Source organism: Poecilia reticulata, chromosome 7 (assembly GCF_904066995.2).
Source record: "Poecilia reticulata chromosome 7, P_reticulata-male-v2, whole genome shotgun sequence".
Classification (NCBI taxonomy): domain Eukaryota; kingdom Metazoa; phylum Chordata; class Actinopteri; order Cyprinodontiformes; family Poeciliidae; genus Poecilia; species Poecilia reticulata.
The window spans coordinates 12,697,147-12,712,408 of record NC_088836.1 but is presented as its reverse complement, the minus strand read 5'-3'; the positions used below and the strand labels follow the sequence as shown (position 1 = coordinate 12,712,408).

General features: G+C 38.8%; 1 protein-coding gene across 2 annotated transcripts in view; it reads left to right on the top strand.

Moving 5' to 3' along the window:
* Positions 1–833: 833 nt before the first annotated feature.
* LOC103481161 (TOX high mobility group box family member 2-like) overlaps positions 834–15,262 on the top strand; it is a 101,016-nt gene continuing 86,587 nt past the window's right edge. The window contains exons 1-2 of one of the 2 annotated variants that reach the window (XM_008436460.3): positions 834–1,233; positions 1,343–1,507. In XM_008436460.3, the coding sequence (XP_008434682.1) occupies positions 1,403–1,507 (105 nt within the window). In that variant the 5' untranslated portion in view covers positions 834–1,233; positions 1,343–1,402. Of the gene's footprint in view, positions 1,508–15,262 lie in introns of both variants that reach the window. The other variant, XM_008436461.3, reaches the window with a different exon arrangement.

The window sequence follows — 15,262 nt, the reverse complement described above, 5'->3', positions numbered from 1 at the left end:
TAAGAAAGTGCAATGTGCAAGCCAAAAATGATCCTAAAATCATCATCTGAGTTCACTTATCAATACTTAACTTTTACTGTTTTGATCCATATATTTTGCTCAAGAAAGTTGAAAATTAATCAGTGAAACTCTATCATTTTCCTCTATATTCCAAGAAGGAATTCCTCACTATTGGCATTTTTAGAGTAAATCTGTTACCCAGAAAATTACTGCTACCATATTGTTCACTTAACAAAAAGAGAACACCCCCCCCCCAAAAAAAAACAAAAACAAAAACAAAGAAGATCAGCCTTTTATTTTTCCAACTCTTAGAAAACTTTAAAGGCACACTCCTGTTGGTTTTGTACCTAATTAGATACATTTTTGATCTCTAATCCAAATGTTTGCATGTCAGGAACTGGCTCAGCCATATAACACATTTATAATAAGATTAGCAATGTAAAAGTTAGAATAGTTATGTCATTTTGCCATTCATGATCATTATCGCATTACAGGACCTACTGATTGATTTATTGATTAAAAGTTGTTGGTCTACACAGTAAAGCAGAATAGGGAAAGGAAAAAAAACAACAACAAAAAAACAACAACATAAAAACATGGTCGGACTAAAAAGAGAGACTTTGTGCAGCCTCCTCCCATCCGCCTTGGCACAATAACCCAAATGGAAGCCTTTATGAAGCCCTGATGGAAGCAGAGTGCGCTTTATAATGCACAGCCGTGCACACTACTACATTTCCAGCTAATCAGAGGCGCGCAGTTGCAGAAAGGAGAGCGGTTGCCAAGGCAGCCACCAATCTCCCCTCCCCCCCTCTTTGCTCCCTCCGTTCCTCTTTCCCGTTTATTATCGGCAGAGGTCGCATGGCAGAGGGAAGTCCAACCACTTCTGTACTGGAACCAATGCAAGAATATGCAGCTCCATAACAAAGCCCGTATGGAGTCCTGAGAGCAGTGAAGGAAGCACGCGTCCGTGGAGGCTTTTTTAATTGTTAAAAAAAAAAAAAAAAAAAAACGTGGAAAAAAAAAAGAACCCACAAAACAGGATCTAAGTTGGAGGTTTGCATTGTTTGGCCAACACGTGCGTACCACCAATGCATTTGCACTCTCCGTTTAGAGCGAGTGAGTGAGTCTGTTTCGCATCCTGGTGCCGGGCTCTGAAGGAGGACTGCGCATCAGCGGAGTTGGTACCGAAGTACGAATGCGAAGAGAAGCGAAGAGAAGAGAAGAGTGCACCGAGTAAAACTCCTGCACTTGTTTGGTTTTTTTTTTATTTTTTATTTTTTATTATTTCCAGTGTGTATAATTACTCCTACTTTCTTGTGCTTCTGGCGGTGTGTTTGACAAGACAACAGTGAGTGAAACACGCCGAAAGTGATTTCATGCCTTCAGTCTCGCTCAGCCTGAGATGGACGTGAGATTTTATCCTGCGCCCCCGGCAAATGTGGGTTCATGCTCCCTGCCGACTGATCCAAGTTGCCTGAGCTCGCTGGACTATTACCACTCGAACAAGGTAAATAAACGTCCGTGCTCTGTAATCCCGTATCACTTGTCTGTTTTGGAGAGAAATAATACATCCTGCAGCAGTCGCGCACTGTAAACGGATGCTTTTGTACGCGCTTTTGCCAAAAGGCAAACAATAATAATAATAAAAAAAAATCCGTCAGGTGTGTGCAAGTAAAAGTGTACTAGATAAGCGTTAACTGAGACTTAACTAAGTAGTATTTGTTTTTGTTAAACAGCACTTAATTGATTTATTTTATTTATTTTTTGACAGTCTGCTGTTCAACTTTTTTCTTCTCCTCTACATACCTTTCATGATAATTACGTCCCTGTGGACGTTGCGCAGTTGTGTTTTGCATAAAGCTGGCATGACATCTCTCCAACCATAGGCAGAACAGAGGGAAATATATGCATTCCATAAAGCCCGCTCACTGCTGTCCGGTTCAGCATTACGCACTCCTTTCTGTAATTTCTTGGATGCTTTCCACATGGAGTTAGGCGATTAAATGGATGTGCGCCTTTAATACACAGTTAATTACTTTGCAGCGAGCCAAGCGCTGTCTGGTTGGTTTCTTTCGGTCAGTTTTGACAACCTGCGAGGTTTGTTTTCTTGACCTGCGCAGGTCCGCCGATGCAGCGCCGGTGGCCCTCACGGTAGGGAATGATAGCTTGATTCGTTAAGATGGATAAAGTAATTAATTAAGTCCTGTCTAACCCCCCCCCCGTCCTCCCCCCACCAAAAAACAAAAAAACTAAACTGGCTTGTCATGTTGCAAATAGAATGGCTGGATTTTAACGAGCAGAAGCGACCCCACAGTATGACGGTGCCGCCACCATGTTTTGAGCTGGGGTCGACATTTTTAAAGCAATTTTATGTGTTAAAATAGTTGAAAACCGTGTATAATTTTCCTTCCACTTCACAACACTTCACAGTATTGCTGACGGGATGACAATGATATACGTTGACAACACAGTACCAAGTGCGAAGCAACACAAAAGAAGCACGCAAATTCCAAATATTAATGTGAACAGCAATTTTCAGCTCTTGAATTTGCTTCCATACAGTCTGCTTGAATTAGGAGTCGTTGTTGTCACTCACCACGGCTGGAAGGATAAATCCTCGGCCCCTACAGATGCTGACCTGCTGTCTGAAGTTGGTACGAGATTAAAGAATGGTTCAGAGTTCTGTCTTCTACAGATTAAAGATAGCTTTTGAGTTTAAGAAGGAGGGAATGATGCAAAAGTCAGTCGGGGATGTTTGCCTTTCGCTGTGTGGGCACTGGAAAATCTTTATAACCGAATGGAACAATCCTGTAGTCAAAGTCTCCAGGTTTCGGGTCATGAAAAGTTGTGTAACAGTGAACTTGACAGTTTTGATTTGAATGCCAGTGAAATGAGTACATTGTAAAACTTTTATTGATAAGGGAAGTTTTCACCTGCGACACATTAGTGGGATTTTTTTTTTTTTTAAACGGTCTCCCCCACCACCCTGAGCTCAGGCTATCTTTTTTTGTAGGTCAGATGTATTAGGATCATCCTCCATGCGGATAATCCAGAGAATACGCTGCTATCTATGCAGAGTGCATGAATCCTGGAAACAAAGCCACGAGATATTAGATGATATAAAGCACTTCTGTGAGAACGAGAGGGAGAAAGTGACTCTAACCACTGGTGCTGGCAATGAAGTGTGGCTTCCCTTAGAAATTACAAGTGTTCATTTAAATAATTAAAACTGCTCTACTCTCTTTACTCTGGGTTCTCTTTACAAAAGGAGCAGAAATTTTCTATCGTCACACGTGTAACACTAACTACTCCTCACTAGCGATGTAAATGAGACCGGCAGGGAATCGTTTGGTGTCCTTTTAACACAACGCACAAGGTCAAGTTCCTCTCTGAGAAAACTCGTCAAACCGACTGTGGCGTAAAACAGACGTACTGTAACGAACGAATCAGACGTGCCTCCTGTGAATTATCTCCGGCAGCCTTGGTTTGCAAGTTAATAAATTCCCCCCTTTTGAAGCTGCAGTTAAGGCCAGAGGCTAATCACTACATGGATGTGTTTCTTTAATGCTTGACTTTTCAGAATCATGTGGATATTTTTTTTTTTTTCGGTTGCATTATTAGCTTGTTGTCCTGCAGGTGCAGCATTATTAGAAAGAATACAAAATGGTTTAAATCTTTGGAGTAAAATCTAAGGTTCCCAAGTGCAGCCATATTGGAAGATAAGTAAAAGTAGCAATGTTTTCACTTTAGAGAAGTGATAAACAAACATTTGTAGCATTTTTGCATTACATCCACAAACTTTAATGCATTGCGTTGTGTTGTACATGACACACTATTAGAAAGTAGAGCATAGAGGAACAATAAAGCATGGTTTTGTTTAAAAAAAGTAAATAAAAATTTGAACTGTGCGGAATTCATTTAAGTTTAACCCACTCTACTATGATGCCCCTAAATAAAACCATGCAACAACCAACTGTCTTCACAAGTCTCACAATTAGGCAATAGAGTCTCTCTATGTGTCACTTAGTGCCAGCAGAAAATTAAAACTACATAAAACGCCAAACTTACCAATCCTACAGAGAAACATACTGATGGCAGCATCATGCTGTGGGGATGTTTCTCTTGAACAGGGATAGATGGAGACGCTGGTGTTGATAAAAGTGGCTGTGGCTTGTTGAACTTTTCAGTATTATTGTGTTGTATTTAAAAATGTCACTTTTAAATATTCAGCAGTTTAATATCTGAAAAACTAAATAGCTGTGATTTCTCTATACCTGTATTCTGAGCACAGCTAAAGGTGACCACCAGTGGCAGACGTTGGGATTTAAATAGAAAGTGTTTTATTAAAACAAACAATGCAAACTGAGACACAGTTGCGACATTTTAATTTTTTGTTTTTTTTGCAGTTTTTTACGCATTCAGAAGCTCCTTCTTTGCTACTCCATTGAGTGAGGAAGAGAATAGGCACAAGGAGAAGAGCGCAGCAGATTATATGTGAATTGCTTATTTGATATGCAAATATCATCTGTCATCTTAGTTGTTCACACTGCCGGACAGACGGACGTGCTATGTTTTGACTGACGACTCAAAAAGACAAAATAACGACGAGCTGGAGCGCCAGGAAATGCTGCACCATGAATGCGCACATGTTCTAATGAAGAAACTAGTTACCTTATCATCTTTAGCAATGACTTTTATGACGGATTAAATTAGCAGTTTAATAACTAAATATTAAAACGAACCGATTCTTTGAAAGAACCCAGTTCAAAATCCCTACATTTAAAGAAGTCGAAACTAAACCTGAAAACGTCTTGATGAACAGGAGTTATTTTAAGCACATTCTGAGGTTTGGTGAATCTTCACTCTACTTATAAAAATACAATAGGCACAACAAAAAAATGGAAATCTATGCTCACGTCCAACCTAAACTGAATCATTCAAAATAGATTAAGATGCCCTGACACACCAGTCGTAATCAGCAAAAACAAGTATTATTCCTTTTAAAAATAGTGTTAATAAAATGTAATTTTGTCCTCACGAACCCACTTAATGTGTCTAATCTTGTCTCATGAGTCAGATGTTTTGCCACACACCGAGACTGTAAATGTACCTGAAAGTGTAAAAATTTGGTACTGCAGGTTTTGCATCAGTCTCAGAGCAAAAGGCTCCCGTGACGGGATAATTTTCTATAGTTTCTACTCAGATGCGGCGGAGCACAACAGCAACACAACCTTTCAGACTCACAGCGAAATACAGAGTTTTGAAACTACTGAAGTAGACATCTTCAGGGTTATTTATAGATCTCCATGCATCATTTCAATCCGCACTTCATGTACTTTCACTGCTCGTTTCAAGCATCTCTTTTTTGGGGGGGTGGGGGCTGGGGGGGACATTCTTACCTTTTTCAAATGCTCGGCAGAGAAGAATCTTTTTGCAAAGTGAGAACAAGTAAAATGATTTATCTCTATAAACATCTGACATCAAAACAGGACAAAGTTCACATTTCCTTCCTGTGAGGTGTTTTTTTTTCTTCTTTTTTTTGTGCTGATCATGGACAAGGCAGAGAAGCTAAAGGAAATGATTTATGCAGCTGCAGATAATCAGAGTAAATATTTGTACACTGTGATAGTTGCTCATTTAAGATGCCACCTTCAATTCAGTTTCAGTTCAGTTTATTCATTTTACGCGACATCTCAAGACACTTTGGTAAAAAGTAATTTCTTACATTTTTATGGAGCTGAGTGTTAGCCAGTGCGATTGATTTCCTGTCTTTATTAGCCGACTCCATCATTTAACCGGAGAACAACTCAAGAACTACTTTCCTCTTATTTCAAAGTAAGGGCCTCAAACACAGATGCATTTAGGGGAAGATAATATTGTAATATTAAGGTTTAGAATATAGAATTGCTGCTTAAAATATTGATGATCTGCCAAAGCAGAGAGGTTGTGGATATCAGTTTCATTTTCCTCCTCCTTCTTCTGTTTTATAAATTAACTTTTAGGTGCTAGTAATCACTGACTTTTGCTTTTAACAACTACTATGGAGAAATGTTGGATTAACATTTAATTAGAATTACTGCATCAAATAAAGTTGACATCAACAGTTGTACAATTGTCACATGTTTGTTGGTCATCAAATGCAACAATGAAGATGCCAATCCTAACTAAGGCTAACTGCTAAAGAAATTAACTTCTCTGTGCTTTGATTTTCAAGATGGTTGTGATTGTTAGAGGCAGTAAAGACATCACATCTGAGGGTCCCTTTAGCCAAAATAATGCAAACATGAAGCTTGCATTCATTACAGTCTTATGAGACTCCAACACAGCTGGAGACTAAGTTAAAGTTTTAAATGTTAGATTTTAATTGATAAATTCCAATTTGCACAATGATTGTGTTTTGTATAACAGAAAGTATTAATGATTTATTTACAACATTTTTGTCTTTGATTTTATTGTCAACATAAGACCGCAAGCATCCAGTGACTTTAACACATGATCAGGCTTCCGGACGGTTATTTAATTAACTTGACTAAATGCAGTTAGTGTTGGAATGAGTCATATATCCCATCCTGGTTTTAGAGAGTAGGGGGGAAAAATAGCTTTTCTAGACCAAGTATAGAAAACAATCAGGTTTCCCCAATGACTGTAAACTGAATGCCTTTCGTTTGACCAGTGACTGACCTTTTTATTGTGGGTGTACAATGACTGACAGATCCTTTGTCTATGGAAATCATCTGCTTTGTTTGTCCCAATAAAATATTTCATTTTAGGCTTATTGCTGAGCATCTTCAAATAGGAATAGATTTGTCTTGAGCTTTAAATATGATTTGTTTTTTCCTTTTGGTGTGGCCCCGCAAATACTTTTGATGCAGCGATTTGGCTAGATTAGCAAAACTGTGCAAACTGAAGACAATCTGTTCAGTTTTTTCCTATTACATGAATACTCTGTGTATCCTTACAGTGATTTTAAATTTTTTTTACATAGGATTGTGATGTCATGACTTTGCTGTAAGAAATTTGTGATTTTATCATTTATATTGAAGCACTTGCCTTTCCGTCAAGGGCCAGTGGTCGGCTTAGACTAAAACTGGATATTCCTTTGCAAGACAAACCTGATCGTGACAAAAATATTGTGCCATTTTAGTATCGCAAGATCTTCTGTGGTGTGATCTCGTTACACTCCTAACACACCAGCAGCTTGAGTGTGATGGGAAGCATTTGAAGTAAACACACACGTATTGTCTCATAACATGTCAAACTGTAATTCTACTGTGGCTACTTCACAGAGCAGCTCTGGTTTGCTCTCAGAGGCAGGAACATGGTGCCTGCTCCTTTATTTGAATACCTTAATCAAACAGTGCTGACTGGTGCAGCTGGGGTGAGGTGCTTGTCTACAGTACAGCAAAAGGATAGAGTGCAGACAGAGTAGGGCCTGTGTTTATACACTTACGCCCCACCCAGCTCATATATCATCCCAACAACCGATATCTGCAAGGAGAAAAAAAAAGAAAAAAAAAACATAACTGAAGGGCTGTCTTTGTTAGTTGGTGGTCTTCTTTGCCTCAGATAAGCTGGGGAATGACGTGCTCCATTTGCATGCCTTATCACAGTTTTATTTTTTATGACAGCGCAGACATGCAAAGGGCTGAATTACCTTTTGTTGCTTTGTCCAACCACTTTCCATTAAGTGATCACCCTTTAAGTGAAGCAACCTTTTTTTTTGAATAAATACAGACAAAACATTATTTATTGTTTGATTTGGCGACACGCGAGAGTTATTTTTAATACCTCGAGAACTTGAACGTGGCCGTCGAAAATCAGCAATCCCTGTAATGCTGGCTGCGGTGTACGTTCACGGTGAGTCGTGTTTTCACTATTAGCTAATGACAAACTCTGTGGTATGTGACAGACGGGCAGAGGGGGAGAATGAAGGGATAAGAGAGAGTCAAATGGGTTGAAGTAATCAGCGGCCCCCCGTATGGGACGCTCTGGATGTGTGTGTGCGCATGTGTGCGTGTGCGCGTATGTGCATGTGTGACTGGGCATGCTAACTCTGGAGCATTCAAGCGTTTTGCTGACTATGGAGTCACAATCACAATTGCTTTCATAGCCCTGTGCAGAGGAAGGCCATGCATACCACAGTAAAGGCCGGTGACAGACTGCGAGCAGGGGCAGAGCAAAACCACCCACTAAATCGTATTCTCCTTGCACCGGCACACAGGGGAGATTTTAATGGGGATTCCAAGCATTTGAAATCATTTCAATAAAACTGCAACAGGCTCTTAGAGAGGCTGACTCAGTAAGCCTGTATGAGGTCCAGACATTTCCCTTACTTCTTGCGTTTTATTTATTAATATTCCTGCGTATTTCACACTGTTTGAGAAGCCATTTTTACCAACTGTTTGTGTTTGTTTATGGACATGCGTGGGACTTTTTACAAGATGATATGAACAGGATAGGAAAAAACAAAACAAAACATGAATATAGATAGGACACCTGGTCCTCAAGCAGCATTATTAATCACTTCTTCACCATTCAGATGCCTTGCATCTCTTTGTTTGACCTTTAAATGCTGTGTTTGATGTGTGCTATGAGAATTACATTTTGAATAGGTGTGTACATGCGTTTGTGTGTGTGCGTGTGTGTGTGTGTGTTAATGATGGGGGGAGGGTTGGTGTTGGTCCATGTGGTAATTATTGGTCATGCCGGTACCAAGCTACTTTCTCATTGCGGGCACCAGTGCATCCCCCTCAGCGTCTGTTATCATAATTAAGACCCACCGCACCAATGGAGTGCGCCTACATTAGTCAGCCCAAGCCTTCCCATGGGGCAGTGCGGTGATAGTCTCATTCTTACAGCAGAAGAAGACGGAGAAGGAAACAGAGCCAGCACCTGCTGCATAGGAGACCCCAGGATTAGTTCAGTGTTGATTATGTTATGTTAAAAGGATGAAAACACTGAGAGGTTTTCTTTAGTGTTTGGTTTCTCGTTGTTTTAGGCTAAAATGACGAAGCTGACCAATAAATATGCTTCTAGTAGAAGTTAGGTGAGAAGTGATTTCGACATGTTTTGAAGATATCTTTATTTATGTCATATTTGTCCTTCTGTATTTCTTACTTTGTTGAAGGTTTCTCTGAAAGAAGATCTAAATGGAGTTTTAACTGGATTTTTTTGTTGTTTTCTTTTAATAAAGTGACAACAAAAAAAGGTTAAGTGTACAACTATTTAAGTGACAAAGCAAAATAAAAAGTTAAACTGAAACTACTGTAATTGGTAGAAGTTTCTTTACAGACATGGATCCTTGTCTTTGGTTTTGAAAACTTTTTATTGTTGCAGTAAGATGCTTAGTTTCTTTTAAACATTACTGTTTTGGCAATGCCCACTCTTTGTGCTTTCTAAAGTATAGACAAGGGTTTCATGATTACCAAACTTTGTTGTTAAAATGTTTCAGTGCAGACTTATCCGCTTCAATCTTGAAGGGTCAAATTATTTTAGATTTTGAACCACAGTATTTAAATCCATTCCAGATTCCCTTTTACTTTAGAGCTTTAAAGCAGATGCTAACTTTAACATCCTTACTGCTTAACGTTTAACCATTTGCATTATTGATTTCATATTGTATAAGTATAGTTTCTCTCACTCTGTGACAGAAGGTTTTTCTACTAATGGCCATGTTCAAAAGCAGTCCAAGCTTTCCTAAAACTTCTATATCCGAGTCAATGTTGGACGACTCCGTCAGGCAGCTCAAAAACTATTTCCTGTCTTACTTCAAAGTAAGAGCCTCAGAAAGATACACAGGGCATGAAGCTCAAAGCTGTTATATCAAGAAGTTAAAATACGAGCTTAAGTTCACCGCGCTGACAGCTGCTGGACGGCACTATGCATGCGGGAATTCACTTTGACGAGAGATAATGTGGTATTCTAACATTCAGTCTATCGATCTACTGCTAGCTTAAGCAGCATGCTAGCATGATCTGAGTCCGTCACAGTTTGCAGTTGATGCATTATTCCTCTGTTGAATGCCTGATACATTTTCCTGTCTTCAAGGGAAATGTCCTGCTCCAACAGGAGGCATGGGCCTGTTGGAAACTATGACGGTATGATAACTTTAGTTAAAGATATCAGGGTTTCATGATTATATTATGATTAAAGCTCTAAAAGGTGTTATTTTGCTATTTCTTTAGCATGGGCTGATCTTCACCCATTGACATGACCTGCTGCCTCCAGAGCCACTGCTGTTCTAAAACAACAATTAGGACAGACATGTGAATTTAACCATAACCTCTCCATGACCTCACCATGATCTCTACAGTCATAGTCAACTTTAATAGTCTTAGGAAGCTGCTTTTAGATCACAGGTGTGATGGTGAAATTTCATCCCCCTCTAAATGTGCGTGTTCATACTTGATTACATGATTTTTGGCACGTAGCACAAGCTATACCGATAAAGATTACATCCAATAGGAAAGTTGAATTTCCACTGCTTTAGTAGCTAAGACAAATCAGGTTAGTTGTCTTTTTATTGACGAATCATGTTGAAAGTATTTTAGATTCCAAGACGGCGTTTGATGTGTGGCAGATTATAAATATAAATGTTATGCACTCAGAAACAACAGAAGTCACAAGTGTGACCCCCTGTATATGAAATGCACATCCAGCTAAACAACTGCTTAAGTGAAGCTACTGAGCCTCTTGGTAATTTCGCTTAGAATTAGTCACATATACAACATCTCTACGTTGGGACTGAAGCTTGGAAACTAGCCTGAACTCTCAGAGCTACTAATGAGGAGTCATGATACCGCAGCTGATTTGATCTGCACTTTATCTCTGACCTGACAAAAAAACCAAAAACAAAACAAAATCAGTAAATTTTAGTGCTTTTGAAACTGACTTTTTCATGTCGCGCTACCTTGAAACCTGTAACCGGCCCATGCTTATCCAACACTCATGAATCGGATGAGTTAATTACATCACATCATGTCAGGACAGTGGTTGTTGAGGGCTGGAGTTGGAGATCCACTCTCTTCTGTGACTAGCTTGACTCCTCACCATGACACTGGTTTTCTTGCAGAATAAGTTTTTTACATGTTAATGCTGCCATAAAGAATATTTCTGAACCCCTTTCCTTGAATATCTGCGACGTGATTTCTATCTCCTGCTGACTTGGGAGCATACAATTGAAGGCCTATCTTTTATTCTGCAAATCCTTGGAAATGGCACAGTTTAACCGTCTGATTAGTGTCAAATTGCACTTTTGAATAGTTTTGCAATCCTCTCTTAATTCTGAACTTCACTCTTAAGAAGCTTTGGCATATGGACATTGCTGACTGTTTGAAAACTCCTGAGTAAATAAAACACACATTCAAATACGTTCTGCATCTGGATGAACCACTTCGTTGTTATGTGGTTTTCTGGGGGACCAGAGGTCAACATGGTAGAGATGGGTTAAAGCCCAGACATCTTACCCAAATAAAAATATGTCACAGTGTATATTTTTCCTTTGGTGACCTTAAGAGGTCCAGCCCTGAGAAAGGAAGGCACTCAAAGTTAAAATCCTAGTTACTAATTTCATCTTCTGAACAAAAATCGCTTTCAGATATTAATCTGTGTTCTTTAGCTTGTATCATAACCTTCAATTGTAGGTTAATTTTTTTTTCTTCACTGCAAATTTGAATGCATAGATGCACAAACACACTGTGAAAACAAACTATGCTGCATCCCAAAATGTGTATGAATTGTGCACGTGGAAGCATGGTGAAGGCAGAAAGCTGGACAAACATTCCCAGTTGTCTCAGCTTCCTGAGGTATGTCCTGTGCAAACACCGTGGGCCATAATTTAGAAGTTCCTTGCCAGGCATCTAAGTCTTGTTCCTTCATTTGTTTTTTAATGAATATCCTTTACAAATATTATTAGCCCGATGTTGATCTTCTGTCCCAATGTCCTTCAGAAAGTTAACTCAACGGACCGACACACAGACTAAAATGATCTGATTTCTTCTTGTATGGAGTCTGATATTTGAGTCAAGCAAATGTTTTGACAGCTGTCTTCCTCTCTGTGTTGATTAATCTCACTTTTGAATGGTAAAACCAGATTGCCACAAACACTTGTATTTATTTAGCGTTGCGTGATCGGACAGCGCATGATTGTTACGTACTGCCTTGCGATTCTGAATTTAGTTGTTCACGGTCTCTTCTTTGACTACCTCCCCTGTCCGTCGTCTGTCAAGAGTGTGTGTCTATCGTATGTGACATATTTAGCAGCCAGATATAATTGCTTGTGTAAGGCTATAATTGTCTGCATCCAATTCCGTCCGCTGACTGTGGTAGCCCACAGAGTCACCGAGGTAATCAAGCTGTGGGCTCATTCTTCCTCTCAGAGCTAATAATGAGCTCTATGATAACACACAATGGGTGGAGAGCAAGGAGCAACACAAAGCAGTGACAGTAACATAACTTCCTTACCATCCACGGTGTTGTTGTTTTCGGTTTGGGATTAAAGAGAATCCCTTTAAAGATGCAAACTTAGAGAAGTCTGCAAATGACCCACAGGTTGAAATCCAGGCGAAGGAGCTCCAGAAAAGGGCGACCGCTTTTTGGTGTTAATGTGTTTAGGAGCTACGCCAGTGAGTGACACAAATAAGAAACAAATAAGGCAAAAAAACACAATGTGTTTTTTAAAATTTTGACATATGGTCAGCGATGTTAGGCTATTGAAGACCGTCTGTGTGTTAACTAAGCTTCAGCAACCTCTGGGTGGTTCAGCGCATTTGTTAACACACAGGAAAAGGAAACTTTCAGGGAGCTTTATATAGAATTGTTAATAACACAGTAGACTGTAGTGAAAAACCAAAGTAGCATTTAACTGCCACAGCCCACAAGAGCCAAACAAATATATAATGTATGTGTGAGCATATTTAGTTTAAATGTTGCTATACCTTAGTGGTCAGAGATTCTGTTGTGATTCTACAGTTTTGTGCTGAAAACATATTCCTAAAAAATAAAATGTCAGTTTTTACCAAATTTCTGTCACTTTTGGATAATCCGCTGCTGTTGTCATGCTGAAATTACAAACATGAAATAGCAAAGATCTGAATTAACCTGAACTTCACTCAAGAGTTATTTTGGCTTGATCTGCGGTCATGATCTCTCATGTTTCATAAGAGCCAACTGGATCCAACAGAAATGGGGTGTTTAAAATGCTTAGAAAAGGGAGATCAGCTTTGTGGGAATGTATGTATGTAAACTGACTCAAGGCTAACAATATTGAACACATGACATATTCTTAAGGCTTATTATAAATATTTGCTTTCTAAGCTTTAAGTAAGGGGGAATAATTTTAAACATAGATATATAATAATTTTAATAAATGTAATATTGAGGGATCAAAGGTTTGTTTTAGAATCAAAACAGTGACAAAAAGAATAAAAAATTTCTTTAGCTATTTATCTCGGAGATCTGCATTCATGAATGTGAACATAAATCCATTTGCTTTTTAGAAACTTTTACCTTAATGGTTGCTACTCTCTGGAATAAACTGCGCTGTCGTTGCTTCAGTTAAACAGCAAAGGCCACAGTGAGCCCTGCTAGTGAAACGCCAGAAGCAGAAACAAGTGTTTGTCTCAGTCAGGCAGCGAAAGGGAGTGAAATTGAGCGATGGTCATGTTTTATTAAGCCTGATAATGCAGTCTAATCTGTGGCTTGGGTTACACATTGCTTTGTGGGTAATTAGAGATCATGTCGTATGGCGGGCCTGCTAAATAATTGCACTCCGCCCTAATCCCCTCCCACCCGTCTCCCCTAATTCTCTTTCCCTCCTTCTGCTGTGACAAACAGGCATGGCAGCCATACTTCAGGTAGCTTACTCATTAGTAAGTTTCTCCAGTGCTCCAAGATACTTGGAAATTTGCTTTTGTGCTCATAATTCAATAAGAGGAAGTCAACAGTAGAGTACTTTGTGGTTTGCTTTGTGGAACTTGTTAGATGAATGACTAATGCCTGCTGGCAAGTGCCCCAGGTTTACTATTACCAAAACAATGGCACTTGATACAGAGCCGGGCAGCCTTGGTTTTCACACAAACAGGAGCTCGGGCTGCTGTTTTCCTCTCTGAGCCCGAAATGCTGACTGCCCTATTGAGGCGTCAACCCTCATGCACAGAGGCACACACATAAAGGAAACTCTGAACTTGACGAGGTGACAGATTTTTGGGGGGAATAAAAACAACAACTGTCTTTCATCACCTATTGTTTCCAATATTTCCATTGTCAAAAACCCAGAAATGTTTCCATTTCTCTGCATTCAGCTGTTATAATGTGTGAAGCTATAGCAGCGTTTGACGCACACCGAAATAATAACTGAGTTTTCTCTTGACAACTAGCTTTTAGCTCTTTTATGCATTTTAGGTTGGAAATGATGCAATCATGTGCAGTTTTAGTGCAAAAGTGTCAGACTTTAAGCATAGAACAAACACGATGGGAAAAGTTCAACTTTGAGATGATGCCCTTGCCGTTTAATTTTATTATTTTTCTTCATGTTAGAGATATTAATTGAACCATTTGAGTATTATAGAGAACCTGTCAAGTTTATTTACAGTATGTATAAAAAAACCTTCAAATAAATTAATCTTATTTAAGTAGCACAATCTCCTAAGGAAAATATTTTTAAGAAATCTAATCTTTCATTTATTTAATGAGGGGAAAAACACATTTTGAAGCATTTTTTTCAATAGCATTACAAAAAGTACTTTTTTAATAACACATAAGCAAAATAAATACAGCTGATGCATTTTTAAGTTAATGCTTTTGAAATTCGACTAGCAGTTAGACATTTTTAATTGGTTAGCTCCATAACTTTTAAATATGACGTGACACAAGGCTGATTGCTTTTATACTTTGTTATGAGAATAATAAGAGAACATGCCACTTATTTAAATTTATGCTGAAATGTCTAAGCATAAATTTACTTAATGTCAAAGTAAGATGGGTACTTATCTTAATATGCTTCTACTAATGCAATAAGCAATATTTAAAAAAAAGGTTTTTAAAAGAAGTTGTGACCAGGTTCAAAATCATTACTTCCTGTTACCTTGAGGAATGAATATGATGTAATGGAGAAACTTATTTCCTTCAGCCAGTTAGCTAATTGGGGAAAACAAGAGAGCATATTCTTCAAGTAGTGTAGATGTGTGTTGAGATTCATAATTTGGGAAATGCTACAAAAAAAATTCAAAGCAATGTTCAAAAAGTTTTACATCAATGAAACTAT